The sequence below is a fragment of the Cryptomeria japonica genome, chromosome 6 (genome assembly GCF_030272615.1).
Source record: "Cryptomeria japonica chromosome 6, Sugi_1.0, whole genome shotgun sequence".
In the NCBI taxonomy this organism is placed as follows: domain Eukaryota; kingdom Viridiplantae; phylum Streptophyta; class Pinopsida; order Cupressales; family Cupressaceae; genus Cryptomeria; species Cryptomeria japonica.
The window spans coordinates 71,142,948-71,157,467 of record NC_081410.1 but is presented as its reverse complement, the minus strand read 5'-3'; the positions used below and the strand labels follow the sequence as shown (position 1 = coordinate 71,157,467).

Genomic DNA, 14,520 nt, shown 5'->3' with positions numbered 1-14,520 from the left:
ATTTTCCATGGTGTACAATTACTACTACATTTAAGACATTCTTATAAAAGTAAGCCCAGAACATTAAAAATGTTCAAGCATGCAATTTTCATCTTTAACCTAACATTTTTCCTTGCACTTCACCTTTAATACACCCACCATCTTTTAAATGTTAAATATATATTGTTGTTTTGTTTCTAGATTTTACTGTGTGAGATTTTGTTTGCATCAACACTTTAGATCACATTGTGAAAAAGTTGTAGGAGAAAATATGTCAGTTATACAATTTTTATGACATTTTAAACATTTTAATAAAAGATTTTTAATATCTACTTCCCTCTTGCCATGCTAACCTCTAAATGAATGTGAAGATGAAAGGCCAACCCTCATTCACAACCCCTTGTACATTAGACTTCTGTAGAAAAATGTGAAGGTAAAAGGCCCTCATTCACACAACCCCTTAACAAATGAGAGTTGATGATCAGACTTAAAAAATTAACTATTTTTTAGATCTTTTTGTTAAAAAAATTACACCGGGAAGGTTTATTTATAATGGAAAAGATTTATCCACCAATGTGCAATCGATCCTGCCATGCATAGTGATATGATATTTACTAGAACAATAGATTATATGAGTTCATTCTTTTGCATTATTAAATATCTGTCCGTAGAAAACATATTGGATCTGTCCAAAACTAAGCAATAATCATATTGGATCCGTCAAAAAGAAAATAGAATTTATCCAGCATGCCACTTTGTGCTGAGCAGATTGCAAGGCCGTGCACATCTGTTAAAGAAATAACCAATATTGCTTTACATAACCATATTGCCAAAAACATCTGCTGCTTATATTGCATTATAAAGCAGAAACACAGCAACCCAATAGTGTAGCAAGGGATAATACCAATGTAAGCTTTAGAATAGGGAGCAAAAATAATTATTCTGATAGGCCTTGATTGAGGGATGGTGTCATTTTTAGTGAGAAATATCTCGGACATCCAAACCAGCCCCTCCAAATCGACAAGCCATATAACATATAAACATGTAATGAATTTTATCACCTATAACTTAAATCTACAACAGACTGCTTTCAAAATCCTTCTTCAAAACCAGAATTCCACATCTTGCAGAAAACCCAATTTCCCAATCTGTCAAAATGCCTCAATGTGAGGAATCAACATTTCCACTAACCTGTACATAGTTAACATTTTCTATCGAAATCAACAATATATTAGTAGTTGTGACATCCACTCCTTTCCTTAGCACACTCTACTCTCATAAACTGTTATATTTCTAGTGCCATTAACACGTAGTTGTGACATCCACTCCTTTCTATCAAGAAGCCCCATGCTCGATCAATGATGAGAGAATCACTTGTGGTCAACAGGTTCATAATATAACTTGTCAGTCGGCTGTCCTTTGGAGTTCATATCCTGTATAAGCATTTACAGCGCTTATATGAATAGCAGAAAGCAAGTAGCTTTTACAATTTTCTAAACAATGTCATCCAAGTTTCTCTCTAGATGAACAAGTCAAAATGTTTTGATCATTAAGACGCTTCTGAAACTGTGCCAATCGAGTTTGCAGCCTGAGAATTCCAGTACTTTTCCTTGCCAAAATATCATTCAATTTGGAAATGTATATGCCTATATGGTTTCCTGGTTGATCTGCTTCAGATAGCAAATTCATCTCCTGCACATACGTATACAATGATAAATAGTTATTTCACAAAATAGAACTCAAAGATAAAAACCTCTATTGCTTTGTGGCCTTGAATACAAAGGACTACTTGAAGAGACTACTTCAAGATCAGTTCATCAAATGTTAATCAAGGTCACAATCAAAGAGGCTGAAATATGGCCCACAAAGTGTTATAGGAAACTGTTCTAACTGGTAGCAACATACTAGAGCTGGGAGACAAACGCCTTTTTAACCTTTCACATGGGAAATTGGAAAGCTAACTCACCTCCCTAACAATGTTTATGGTGTCTTCAACTTGTTTGCTGTGGGCAATCATAAGATCTTCCTCCTCCTGCCATTTAGGATTGGTTACTGTTAGAATATGGATAAGTTCTTGCAATGAACAAAATATCATATACCATTGTTAAGTGTGAGGATATGAAGAGGTTCTTGCAATGAACTACAAGCACCTTACCTTAAGTATGACATTGAACTCCTCATCAGGATCCAATATATCCATATCTGAGTCCATTGCATCTTTTGACTTATATCTTGTATGGCTTACTCCAGAGGCTTCCATTTGCCTTCTATCACCAGTTACATTGTGATTTTTATTTATTGTCTCATCTCTAGAATTTTGATTCTGATACCTATCAGGTTTACCTTTCAAAATACTTTGAAAAGTAATTTTTTTGTCTTGTTCTTGTGATTCCTGTGCAGTGCGAGAGTCAAAACCATTACAATGAGCATTATTATAGGTCTTCCCAGTATCTGAATAAAGAGAAGCCATTTGACCATCATCCCTTCCAATTGGAGGACCATGATCCATTGCAAAATGCTGACTACCCTCTCCATCCGACTGCTTGTTCCAGCCAAATTTATTGCGATCACTTGGAAGGTCCAATCTATTGTTGTTTTCAGGAGCTTTATGTGAATGCAATGGTGATACTGATGATGGTGGCAGAGGGAGAGGGGCAGTGGATGACTGTCTCATTGACATTGATGGTGGCTGAGTAAGAGGAGCAGTAGATGAGTGTCTCATTGACATTGCGAATGGCTGAGTGAGAGGGGCAGTACATGACTGCCTCATTGACATTGACAATGAATGAGTGAGAGGAACAGTAGATGACTGCCTCGTTGACATTGACAATGACTGACTGAAAGGTGCAGTAGATGACTCTCTCATTGAAATTGACGATGGCTGAGTGAGAGCAGCGGTGGATGATTCTTTCATTAACATTAGAGGAGCAGTAGATGACTCTCTCATTGACATTGGTAATGATTGTGAGAGAGGCACAGTAGATGAATCTCTCATTGACATTGACAATGAATGAGAAAAGGGGGCAGTAGATGACTCTCTCATTGACATCATGTCCTTTTTTGAATTGCTGGTTTTTGAAAGGCTCTTAACCCTGCAAAACAAAACAAAAATTGTCACTCAAAAAGAATGCTTAATAACATCAAACAAGATCTGAGATAATTTATTCATATTTGAAGTCTGCAAATTATCTCACCTATCAGCATATCTAAGGGTGTTCAGTGTATGCTCACAAGAGCCTGAATTTGGAGAAATGCAGGATATCATGACAGTCCGTGAGTTACCGACAAATGAATCCCGTAAGACTTCTGTTAGCTTGCTTCCTCTAAAAGGGATGTGAACTTGATCATTATCTAGAGCACGTATGCATTCTTTCAATGCCAACAAGCTCTTGTTGATCTCTGCTCCTTCCATTCTGCAGGAAATATTGAATAGCTTAGTGGCATGGTTTAGATTAAACCTCATCCTTGTAATGAGAAAAGTAAGAATTTTTTTATTTTATTTTCTATGGATTCATGTTTTTCTAGATAAATAGATGCAGGTTTCACAAATATTCACACATACAAAAACAACCAAAAGGCTTATTTACAAACCTAGTTTGACGGTCATTGTCTGTGGTATCAGCACCACGCTCACTACCAGCAAGATCTATGAAGGAAAGCTTGCCAACTAAGCGAGCAGGCTTTGATTCACTGCCATCAGCGGATCTTTTGATGACAAGTTGAAGGATTGCATGAGAACGTGATGATTCCTCATTTGCTCCTGTTGAGCCAGTGCTCCTTGCAGCATTGCCTTTAACAATGAATTCCTTGACAGTGTCTACATCATCCACTCTGAATTCTTGCAGACCAACAACACAGACTTGCTGTTTTCCATCCTCTCTAATGCAAAGCTTCCTGCATGTACAGAGAACAGAGCACAACTAAGTAAAAAAACTCAGCAATACTATTTACCTGCTCAAGAATAGCTCTAGATAAATGGAATCCAATAGTGTAGGATCATATTCCAGACAACAGACCTTCTTTCACTCAGTAGATCATAAAGCTTGCCACCATAAATCTCGAAGAAGCTAACATACAATTGAAATCCCTGGTTTACATAAACTTGATGCATCAAGCTCAAAATGTCTTCGGAAGCCTTGAGTGGCAAGGGCTGCATTGTATAAGTCTTTCCACTGCCTGTTAACACATGTCCATATTAAGATAAGTACAAATCGATATCTTAGTTATGTGATAACAGTATAGTTACAAGCTTCTATGGTAGTTTAGCAGTTCCCTAGAAACAAAATCATTTACAAGTGATATTGATAGAAAATAGAATGTAGCCAAGAGACTTGCCTGTTTGTCCATATGCAAAGCAAGTTGCTTTAGTACGATTGAAGATTGCTGGAACAATGGGCTCCACAGTTACTCGGTACACCTACATTAGAGTATGACATTTAATTGCATGCTTCAACAAGATTCGGTACATAATCTAGTCTCAAGTGACAAGTTAAATAAACATAATCTCAAATTATAAAATTTTCTCAGTTGAGATATTGCCTTACTTCGTCATTGGAAACCTGTTCATCTAAGACTGCATCAAAAACAAAATCATGCTTCTCAACATATGCAGTCAAGTCCACCTGTCGAGCAACCATACTCAGGATCTTAGATATCTCATTACATTTAATGTAAACTAAATCCAGCATGTCCAAAACATTGAGTTGAGCAAAATTGTAAAGAGCACAAATATTAAATTATCTGAACTGAATTAAAATGAAATAAGTTGCACAGGGTTTATGAAGAGCATGGAAAAGTCCTATGTTCTTCAAATAATCGCTGTCCGTTAAATGTTGGCAAATTTTGAAATATAAACCTAATGGCCAAAATAGAAAAAATTTATAAATCTATATATATTTAAATAATAAATACTAATACTATCTAATTTTGATATATAAAATTTGGCAGATGAAAAGGAAAATGGCTAATGTTGTATAATTTAATATTGTTAAATTTGAATTATCAAATTTAATGGCCAAAATAGGAAAACGCTATATATTTTAATTTTCAGAAACTTAAACTATCAGATTATCTGCATTACCATAAAAAAAGAAGATGACTAGCATTTTAGAGGATAAAGCATGAATTGTGCTAATTGGTATCCCTAGATGGTCTAAGAAGATCTGTGGAACAAACAGAGACCAACACAGCTAAATACTTCTAGAAAGATTGCATAAGACACGTGATCTCTAAGCAAATAAAATTCATCACATATGCAATTGTAAGTAAATAAAATGTTAAATCTAAAGATAAGATGGAGACAGCTTGCAAAATGTGTATCATACCATCAATGACATCATCAGCTAGTGATATTATCTAACAGTGGAAAATAATCACCTTCCATAAAGAAAAGCAATGATAAAATTAAGACAAACCTTAAGCTTGGTCTCATTAACTGTAAGAGCAGAAAAGTCTGGTTCAATGGTTACAATATCATCTTCTTTCTTCAAAATTTCCTTCTTGTTAAGAGGCCTTTTACGGACCTGTTAAGCAACCAACAGAACATATTCCATAATTTAAAGCCATTTGAACTTTGATTAAAGAAAAAAAAATTACAACAAAACAACATGATGCTCATGAAAATATTATGATTATAGAATCTAGGTAAAAATCATCACATTGATTAGCTTAGTTCGTGTTTTCTGAATGTTTGTTAATGCTCGATATTTACATAACATCTTCAAGCAAAAGACAAAAGGAAATAGAAAGAACAAAAATGAGAAGAATATTTCTATATATTTAACTTATTGGATAGTTCAAACTAATATAATTGAATGTATAATCATCTTACCACAACTTTTATTTTAGCCCCTGCACCAGCTTTATCCTTGTCAGTGGCATGAACTTGAAGTTGGCTGCTATCTGATGGAAACCTCAACCTGTTAAAATTTTTCTTGCTAGCTGACGAAAACACATCAGGATCATTTTCAAAATCCCTTTCCATTACAGGAAAGAGAGGAGAGCTAGAGTCATTGAAACCAGATATGGAGTCCTGTATGGAAATGAGTTTACATCAGATGACAATTGATAATAACTTCAAAATGGATAGATGTTTGTTTCTATAGTGAAACTAAGCAAGCCCTAAATAATTGTCTTTGAGTGGCTACATAAACAAAATCAAAATTAAGAAAATGAGCATTATAGACAAGTTCATCATATGATCTATCAAAAACTAAATACAAATAACATTGCAATATGCTTCTAGGAAACCATAAAATTATATGATAAACTCAATGGTAATCTCTTCATGATCTATCAGAGCCTATAATAAATTAGTGCTCAACAATAATTGAACAAGGTATTCCTTAGATGACATATTCTACCAGGGCAATGATAAGACTTGTCTGATATATATGTGGATCCATGCTAAGATTTGCCAGGTCAATTGACATAGAACCCTAATCAATGATCCAGCAGTAGTTGTACGAAACAGTCCTTTGAACAGGTAGATGTCACCTGAGAAGAGTTAACAGGAAATAACAGTTCTGTATGAGATTCTATTTGCTAAATTGGGCACTTTCCTGTTAGAGGCATCAGCAAGGCTCTAAGTGTCGAGTTAATAAAAAAAGTTTCAAAATACAGACAACCATCAGTGGCTCGCAATGGTGATAAAGGAAGAAGTATTAGGAAGAACAAGTGGATGAAACAGAATGACATTGGATGAGTAAATGGGACATTAATATGCAAGTGATATTAATATGAAAGAGTGTCCAAACACTAATGAGGAAATAGAAAGGTATGTGAGAAAAAAATTCAGGAATATCATGTGGACAAAGAAAATTGGTCAAAAGAAAGCATACTATATCAAGAGTTTAAACTGTTATTAAAAAGCTTACATAGGAGAGAAAATTAAGTGAAGGCAAAAATTTAGGTGGCCTGATTAAAGACTATTTACATCATCGTAGATGCAAAACCAGCAAGTGGACAATACCTAAGGAGGAGTGGAAAATAAAACCAAGCTTATTTTGCAACAAATGGGTGGTCGAGACTGAATGGCACTGCATTAGGGAGTGTGCATGTTAGAGTAACATCCATATCAAGAACGAAGACAACCTGAGAATGGACAACCTAACTGCCTTGTTTGAGGAGGCAAGGCTGGCCAAAACAGCAAGTTTTTCTATTAAGATCCACAGTAGCAGAACTGACATATCAAAAAGGATTTAGAAACTTTCATAAGGCTTTTGGATGACCCTTGTGTCTTGCGGTTGTGTTTGTAAGGTGCACCTTTTTTGTTGCTCTTGGTCCCATAGACTGCTTGGTCTTGTGGATGTTATCAAAAAAATTCTTCCATTCAATAACAATAATGTTTAGAGGATAAAAATTACTGATCCTCAATACTTGACAGAAATTGATGTCAATGTTTGGTTATCCTGATATAGAGAATATCAGGCTGGGGACTCAAATGTTAAATCATGCTTCTGAAACAAGTTCAAAGATCAGCTGCAGAGAGATGAGACCCAGGGATTAAACTTCATTGTTGGAGGAATCCAATCCTTGCACAAAGTAAAATCCTGGTAGTCTCACCTCCGTGGGAAGAATATTTTGCCCACCCAAATAGTTAGATGAAGTAGGTGATGCCTAAAATGTGTAGGTGTTTCCAACAGCCACCACCCATTGGCTCTTCAAATTTCACGGAAAATCCCTCAAAACAAATCAGTTGTACTTTAAAAGAAAACCCTATATCCATATTAGCTCTGGAAGCATAATAAACATCCTGAGTTGCGTGCAGAAATTATGCACCTTATTTTAGGTTGACATTTGAACAGATGGACAGCATCCCTAATATATCTAATCAATGGAAGGCATCCAACATGCATCCACCTCAACTCCCTCAGATACAGTCATCTAAACAAGCAGATGCAATTTGGTAGATGCTACAGAATAACTGGGTCTGAAGATCATCATGTCTCTTTTATGTGAGAAACTGATGTGTACTGTTCAAGAGTTTGAAATTTACCTCAGGCAGAAGCTCCGTATCGACTGAGTGGAGATCAAAAATCCCGGGACTCAATTCACCCGGGGACAGTCCACCTTCCATGTTCCTCTGACTCGAAGACCTTGAGTAAAGTGGAGGAGTCGAAGGCTCAGAGTAGAGTTCCATAGTCCCATTCACGCTCCTGCTGGTTTTAAACATCCTAGACCTGTTCTGAGCGCCGTAGTTTGTGCAGTCCTGATTCATGATAATCCAATTTATGCTATCAGAAACCTGAAAAAGCATACCATCATTAGCCAAACTAATTTTTCAAAGATGCCTACGCCAACCTGTAAATTTGTGGAAGCTGACACATGCTGAAGGCCAGTAGAATTTAGCCACTTCCCTAACACTGGATCACTTGAAATACCCTCCCCTGCTCTGTTTTCCTGATGATTCATCTGCTGATGCATTTGCCTTCCCATTGTCTGCTTCTTGAATTGGGGATGGGTGGATAACTTGGAAATCCCTCGTGCAGAAGCCTACAACTAATCCAAACTCTCATAAAACACACCCACACAAAGAAAAGGATTAAAAACAGCTCCAATCACAATTACCAATCAGTGTACGCGAGCCCAAAACACAAGAAAAACAAAGGCACTTATTGATACCCACAACACAGCAACCCTCAGACAACTAATCCTAGTACGGCATGTGACTTTTACGTAACAAGGACACAACGATCATCTAATACCCACATGCCACAAGCATCATTTAACACAGAGAAAACAGATTTTTCTCTCGCTACACTAACTTCAAACAACAAATACCAAATACTCAGAACCAGATTTAACACCCTTAAATGAAACCAGTCCACCCTATTTGTATACAATGAAAACTTCAAGCGCTCATTGCAATATTTTTTCAAAACCCAAATTTTAATCACAGTCAAATACTTTTTGTCCCAGCCAGAAACCGGGTCTCTGAAACAAAAATCCAATCGACCCAAAAAACTTAGCAAGCCTGCAACTCAAATCAAAAACCACAAAATGGGCACAAATACCAATTCCTTTTTCTTTGCGATTAAGCCGAGGATTCAAACAAATATAAAATTCCAGGCAGAATGGGAAGAAGGCAGAAAAATTATTCCACTTAAGCATATAAATAAAACAACAGTAAAGATCCTTCACACCTTCCTCCCATTCCTCATTCTTCAAAATTCTTCTCCTCTTCTTCTGTTCAGACGGCCAGATTTTACTTTTCAAATTCTGATTTAGACTAATATTAAATCAAAAGGTCTAATAAACTAAAATTCAAACCTTCGAATCCAACGGCCAAGAGCAAAATCAAAACTGATCTTACCAAGTCCTAATCGATTCTACCAAAGTTAATAACGGCCTCAAACTCTCTACCTAGTCCTGAGGTTAATGCTTTCAAAAGCATAAGTTAACCCAAAAATCAAATTGACCAGTCATTTGACCGTTATAAGGACGACATATACGTCGGGCATCTTTTGCCCAATCGAACGGTTGAAAATCGCCGATGGCTTTTCTTGACCTGTCTATACGTATTCTGGGAAGCTGGATTGCACAAAAATATAAAAGTGGATTATTTGGCCGTTAAATAGTGCCCATTTTGATTGTCCACGTGGCGGGCCCTGCCACGTGGGATAAAGCGTTGTGGGCCCACTGCCGGTATAGACGCTCCCGCGCGCTCCAAGCTTGAATTTCTATTTTTTATTTTTTTGGCTTTTAATTTGGAAAATAATTTAAAATTTGTACTTTGGAAATGTTTTGATTCATATTTGACTTTGATTTTCGTTTGAATTGAGATATTCTGAAAACATGTATTTGAATCCTTCAAAACTGGAGCGTCCTTGTTCTTGTAGAGTTGTCCCTCTCAATACGGTTGTCTTTTTTGAATGCCACTTATCTGGCCGGCATAATCATCATTAAAATATGGAAGCATAGGTGGGGTCATTAGAGATCAATGATGTTGTTATTATCAAATAACATGAAAACCCATGTTTTAGTTAAGTAAAAGTTAATCAATGATGTTATTATCAAATAACATGAAAACCAAAGTTTTAGTTAAGTAAAAGTTAATAACAATAATATCATAAACAAAGGCCTTTTGGGTCAGCTCATTTGGGCTTGATAGTTGTTTTATAGTTGTTTTAGGCAACCCAACTTGTGGGTTTGATTCCTGATCTAAATGCGATGTGTAGTGAGGGGTCTATTGCACATCACCTGAGAGTTTATAAGGAGCTTGTCGTGTCAAAGAGCTAAGGATTGAGTCGTTGGGCTAATCTATTAATTCCTCTTAGTTTAATAATATCATAAACAAGTTTTTTGTAAGGACCCAGCAGGCTCTAACTGCTGACACTGCTATTGGATTTGTTTTCTTGATTTTGAAGTTTTATATTTTTTTTTGTGTTTTTTGCAAGGGTTAGATTGAAAAAAACAGATGCCAAATAGCTAATGAATTTATTGCAACTGAGAATACTAAGATTGTTCAAGGAAATGGTAATTACAATCATACAACTCCAATGTTTATTGAAATATAAAACCTTTTATAACATATGCATACCTAGAAATAAGAAATACAACTGCTGCTGTGAATTTTCTGTGAAAAAGCAGCCCCTTAATGGTTCAATTCTTCTCCAAATTGAATGAATTTGCCCTCGAAAAGATCACTGATGGTTTCCTCACTACAAGGCGCCACTTCCTTAATTTTATTGAAATTTATTAAACATTGCTTGGTCAAAATCGCCCTCTTGATGATTCGCCCTACTTGCAGCTATATGGCAAAGGTATTTGGAATGATTTGCAACCTGGAAATTGTGGGTAACTGCTGGAGACAATATCGCCTATCCAAGTTCTTCAATCTGTAATTATTAACCCTTCAACTGTTTAGATTCAAATCCTCAAACTCCATCGACTTAGCATAGATGGAACCTCTTATTGAAGTTCCCACTGGAAGACAAATTCACTAGATATTACACAAATTCAAATGGCTGCAACACTGAAGATTTTCTCGTTCTCCAATGGTAGAAGAAATTGAAACCTTCAGTCTCTACTCTCCACGAGTCATAAAAATGAATGCCAAAACAATAATGGCTCGAACTTCTTCATGTCAACATATATATTCCTCAAGAAGTTCGATTTTCTCCTTAAAAGCACTTTTTAATAACATTAAATGTTATTTCATTAAATAAAATATCGACCTTGGGTTGTGTGCATATAATTAATTAATAGTTTGGCCTAATTTTCATGCTGCCTAGACCCTCACGTTATAAAGTTAAGTTATAACTTTATATTCACTTTATTAAATGATTTATTATTAATTTGGCCACATAAACATTAATAGCTCTCAAAATACTTAATATTTCTCTATGCTGTCTGAAATGGGAGTCCACCCCGCTTTTCCCCATGTGACCATACACTCCTGCTAAAAATAGAAAGGGTCCTTCTCAAACACCCCAAGACTTACTATAAATAGTAAGTAGAGCAAATGATGTCCAATTAATGTCAAACGAAGACCAAACTGGAGCATTTTGACTGTTGGAGATGATACAATCCACAAGAGACCCTCTAATCCATCCTCATTAGCCTACGAGGGTCAGAATGATAGGCTAATCTTACTAAAAAACTGATGTCAATAAGAAGGGGACATCACAGTCTGCCCTCCCTGTAATTGCTTGTCCCCAAGCAATGTCAACTCCGAATGTTGTAAAATTTCTTCACTCTCCCATTTAGCATCCTCTACTAGAAAATATTTCCATTTAATCAAGTATTCTCTGATAACCTGTCTCCACAACTATCTCTCCCTGACATCAAATATAGCCTCAGGTATCATAATCGATTTCCCCTCATCATCTAGGGGTGGCAATACTATAGAAGGAACAACTCGATGGCCCAACGCCTTCTTGAGGCGTGATACATGAAAAATATTATGTACTCTGCTATCCGCCGACAACTCAAGCTTGTAAGCCACCTCACCTACTCGTCTGATAATTATGAAAGGACCATAGTAGTGTGGCTTAAGTTTTTCTGCACCACTCTTCTTGAGAGTGGACTGACGATAGGGCTAGAGCATCAAATACACCATATATCTCCAACAGCAAATGATCTCTCAATCCTCTTCTGATCAGCATATTACTTTTGTTGGTTCTGTGCTTTCGCAATATTCTCCTTGAGAGCCTTCATAATGCCTTGACTCTCCTGTAGTAGATCACCAGAATTAGGCACTCTACTGTCACTCAACAATAAATCCAAAAAACTGGGTGCCTCACATCCATACAATGCCATGAAGGGTGTCATCTGACTCGACATGTGGAAGGTGGTGTCATAACAATACTCACATAAGTAAATCCATTTTACCCAAGCATGTTGTTGCCCTGCAATATAATTTATGAGGTACCCTTCCACCCATTTGTTTACTATCTTTGTTTGCCCATCCGTCTACGAATGGTAGCTAGTATTCAGAGTGACTTCGGTTCCACACAATTTGAGTAGCTCCTACCATAAATGGCTCATGAATCGACTATCTCTATCGCTGACAATACTCTGAGGTAAGCCATGAAATTTGAATACCTCACGGAAAAACAACTCTGCTACCTGTGTAGTTGTGTATGTAGCTATTGTTAGGAAAAAGTGGGCATATTTGGTAAGTCAATCAACAACTACTTAAATACAATCTCTGCCTTGGACTTTTGGCAAGCCCGTGATGAAGTCCATGGATAAACATTCCCACTTCCCATCAGGAATCGGAAGTGGCTGGAGTAGGCCTGCACGGTATGTGTGCTCCTATTTATTTTGTTGGCATATAGGGCACTCTCTAACATATTGAAGTACATCTGTTTTAAGCCCTTTCCAAGTGAAGCGCTCTTGTATCTATCTATAGGTCTTAAAATAACCCAGATGACCAGCCATAGGCATATCATGGAAATTTCTCGATACTGTATTCTTTACCTCCGATCATGGGGTCAAATAAATCCTCCCTTTGTAAATGATAAGATCATTCACAAGGGAATACATATTGTCCTGTATAGATCCATCGACAAAGCCGGAAGCCCATGAATCCTTTGCATACTCTACAATTATCAAATGCTTCCAATCTTGTGAAATATCTGTCATTATGCTTAGGTGAGGTCTACGTGACAATGCATCGACTACCACATTTTGAGTTCCCTTGATGTACAAGCAATGTCAAAATCATATGATTGTAACTTGCTTACCCATTTTTATTGTCTGTCATTCAGGTCCCACTGTCCAAGGAAATGTCGTAAACTATTATGATCAGTTTTGATGCAAAATTTGCCGCCAATAAGATACTATCTAAACTTGGCCAATGCATGCATTATGGCCAACATTTCCTTGTCATAAATACTGAAACTGCACTTTGGTCCTCTAAGCTTCCTACTCTTGAATGTAATAGGGTGTCTATCCTACATAAGCACTGCTCCAATTTCCTCACCTGATGCATCACACTAGAGCTCAAATGGTTTATTAAAATATGGCAAAGCTAGGACTGGGCATGTTGTCATTATTTGTTTGAATTTATCGAAGCATTGTTGTGCTTCCAAAGTCCATATGAATGCACCCTTCTTCGTCAAATCTATTAAGGGTGTTGCATGTCGAGAATACCCATTAACAAACCTATGACAGAAGCCACATAAACTAGGAAACCCTCTCAACTGTGTTAGGTTCTCTGGAGTGGGCCACTCAATAATGGCACAAATCTCTTCAGGATCCATACGCACACCATCTGCACTAATAATGTCACCCAAGTATAGTAATTTTGTCATACCCAACTCACATTTCAATTCCTTAGCATACAATGACTCATTATCCAAGATGCCCAACATTGTGTCCAAGTGTGCCAAATGCTCATCCCACGATTTACTGTATACTAAGATATCATCAAAGAAGACTAATACATACCGCCTCAACTATGCCTGAAACATCCTATTCATTGTGGACTAAAAGGTGGCAAGTGCATTAGTTAGCCCAAATGGCATAACCACGAACTCAAAATATCCATAGTGACATTTGAATGCAGTCTTCTCTATATCCTACTCTCTAACCCTGATCTGATGGTAACCTAATCTCATATCAATCTTTGAAAAGTATAACAGGCTCCATGGAGCTCATCTATCACCAGGATAGGGTATCTGTTTTTTATGGTCCATTTGTTTAGGGCCCTTTAATCAATACACATACACAAGGTACCATCTTTCTTCTTGACCAATACGACTGATGAGGCAAAGGGTGACTTGCTCGGCCTAGTATGCCCCATAACGAGTAGCTCCTTAATTGTTTTTTCTATCTCATCTTTCAATCACTTTGGGTGTCGGTAAGGAGTAATCATCACGGGTTTTGCAACCTCCTCCAACTCTATGATGTGCTCAATACCCCTATCTGGAGGTTTTCCCGGTGGAATGTCATTGAATACCTTCCCATGCTTAGTAATCAACTCCTGAATATCTAGATGATATTCTAATTTATGTTGTCCCTCGAGTGATGGCATCAATCTACATTTTTTTGCCCACTCAACCATTTCATGACGCATGAGTCTCTCCATCCTCT

At 36.9% G+C, this 14,520-nt stretch overlaps 1 protein-coding gene across 1 annotated transcript; it reads right to left on the bottom strand.

The window, feature by feature from the left end:
* Positions 1 to 805: 805 nt before the first annotated feature.
* Positions 806 to 9,349, bottom strand: LOC131064205 (kinesin-like protein KIN-13B). The gene is made up of 13 exons (XM_057998263.2): positions 9,123 to 9,349; positions 8,281 to 8,472; positions 7,976 to 8,188; positions 5,810 to 6,010; positions 5,394 to 5,501; positions 4,524 to 4,601; positions 4,311 to 4,396; positions 3,996 to 4,151; positions 3,571 to 3,873; positions 3,174 to 3,392; positions 2,135 to 3,071; positions 1,946 to 2,011; positions 806 to 1,671 (listed from the first exon to the last, which is right to left on the bottom strand). The coding sequence occupies exons 1-13, from the start codon at positions 9,138 to 9,140 to the stop codon at positions 1,483 to 1,485; spliced, it is 2,766 nt and encodes a 921-aa protein (XP_057854246.1). The 5' UTR covers positions 9,141 to 9,349; the 3' UTR covers positions 806 to 1,482.
* Between the last annotated feature and the right edge of the window lie 5,171 nt (positions 9,350 to 14,520).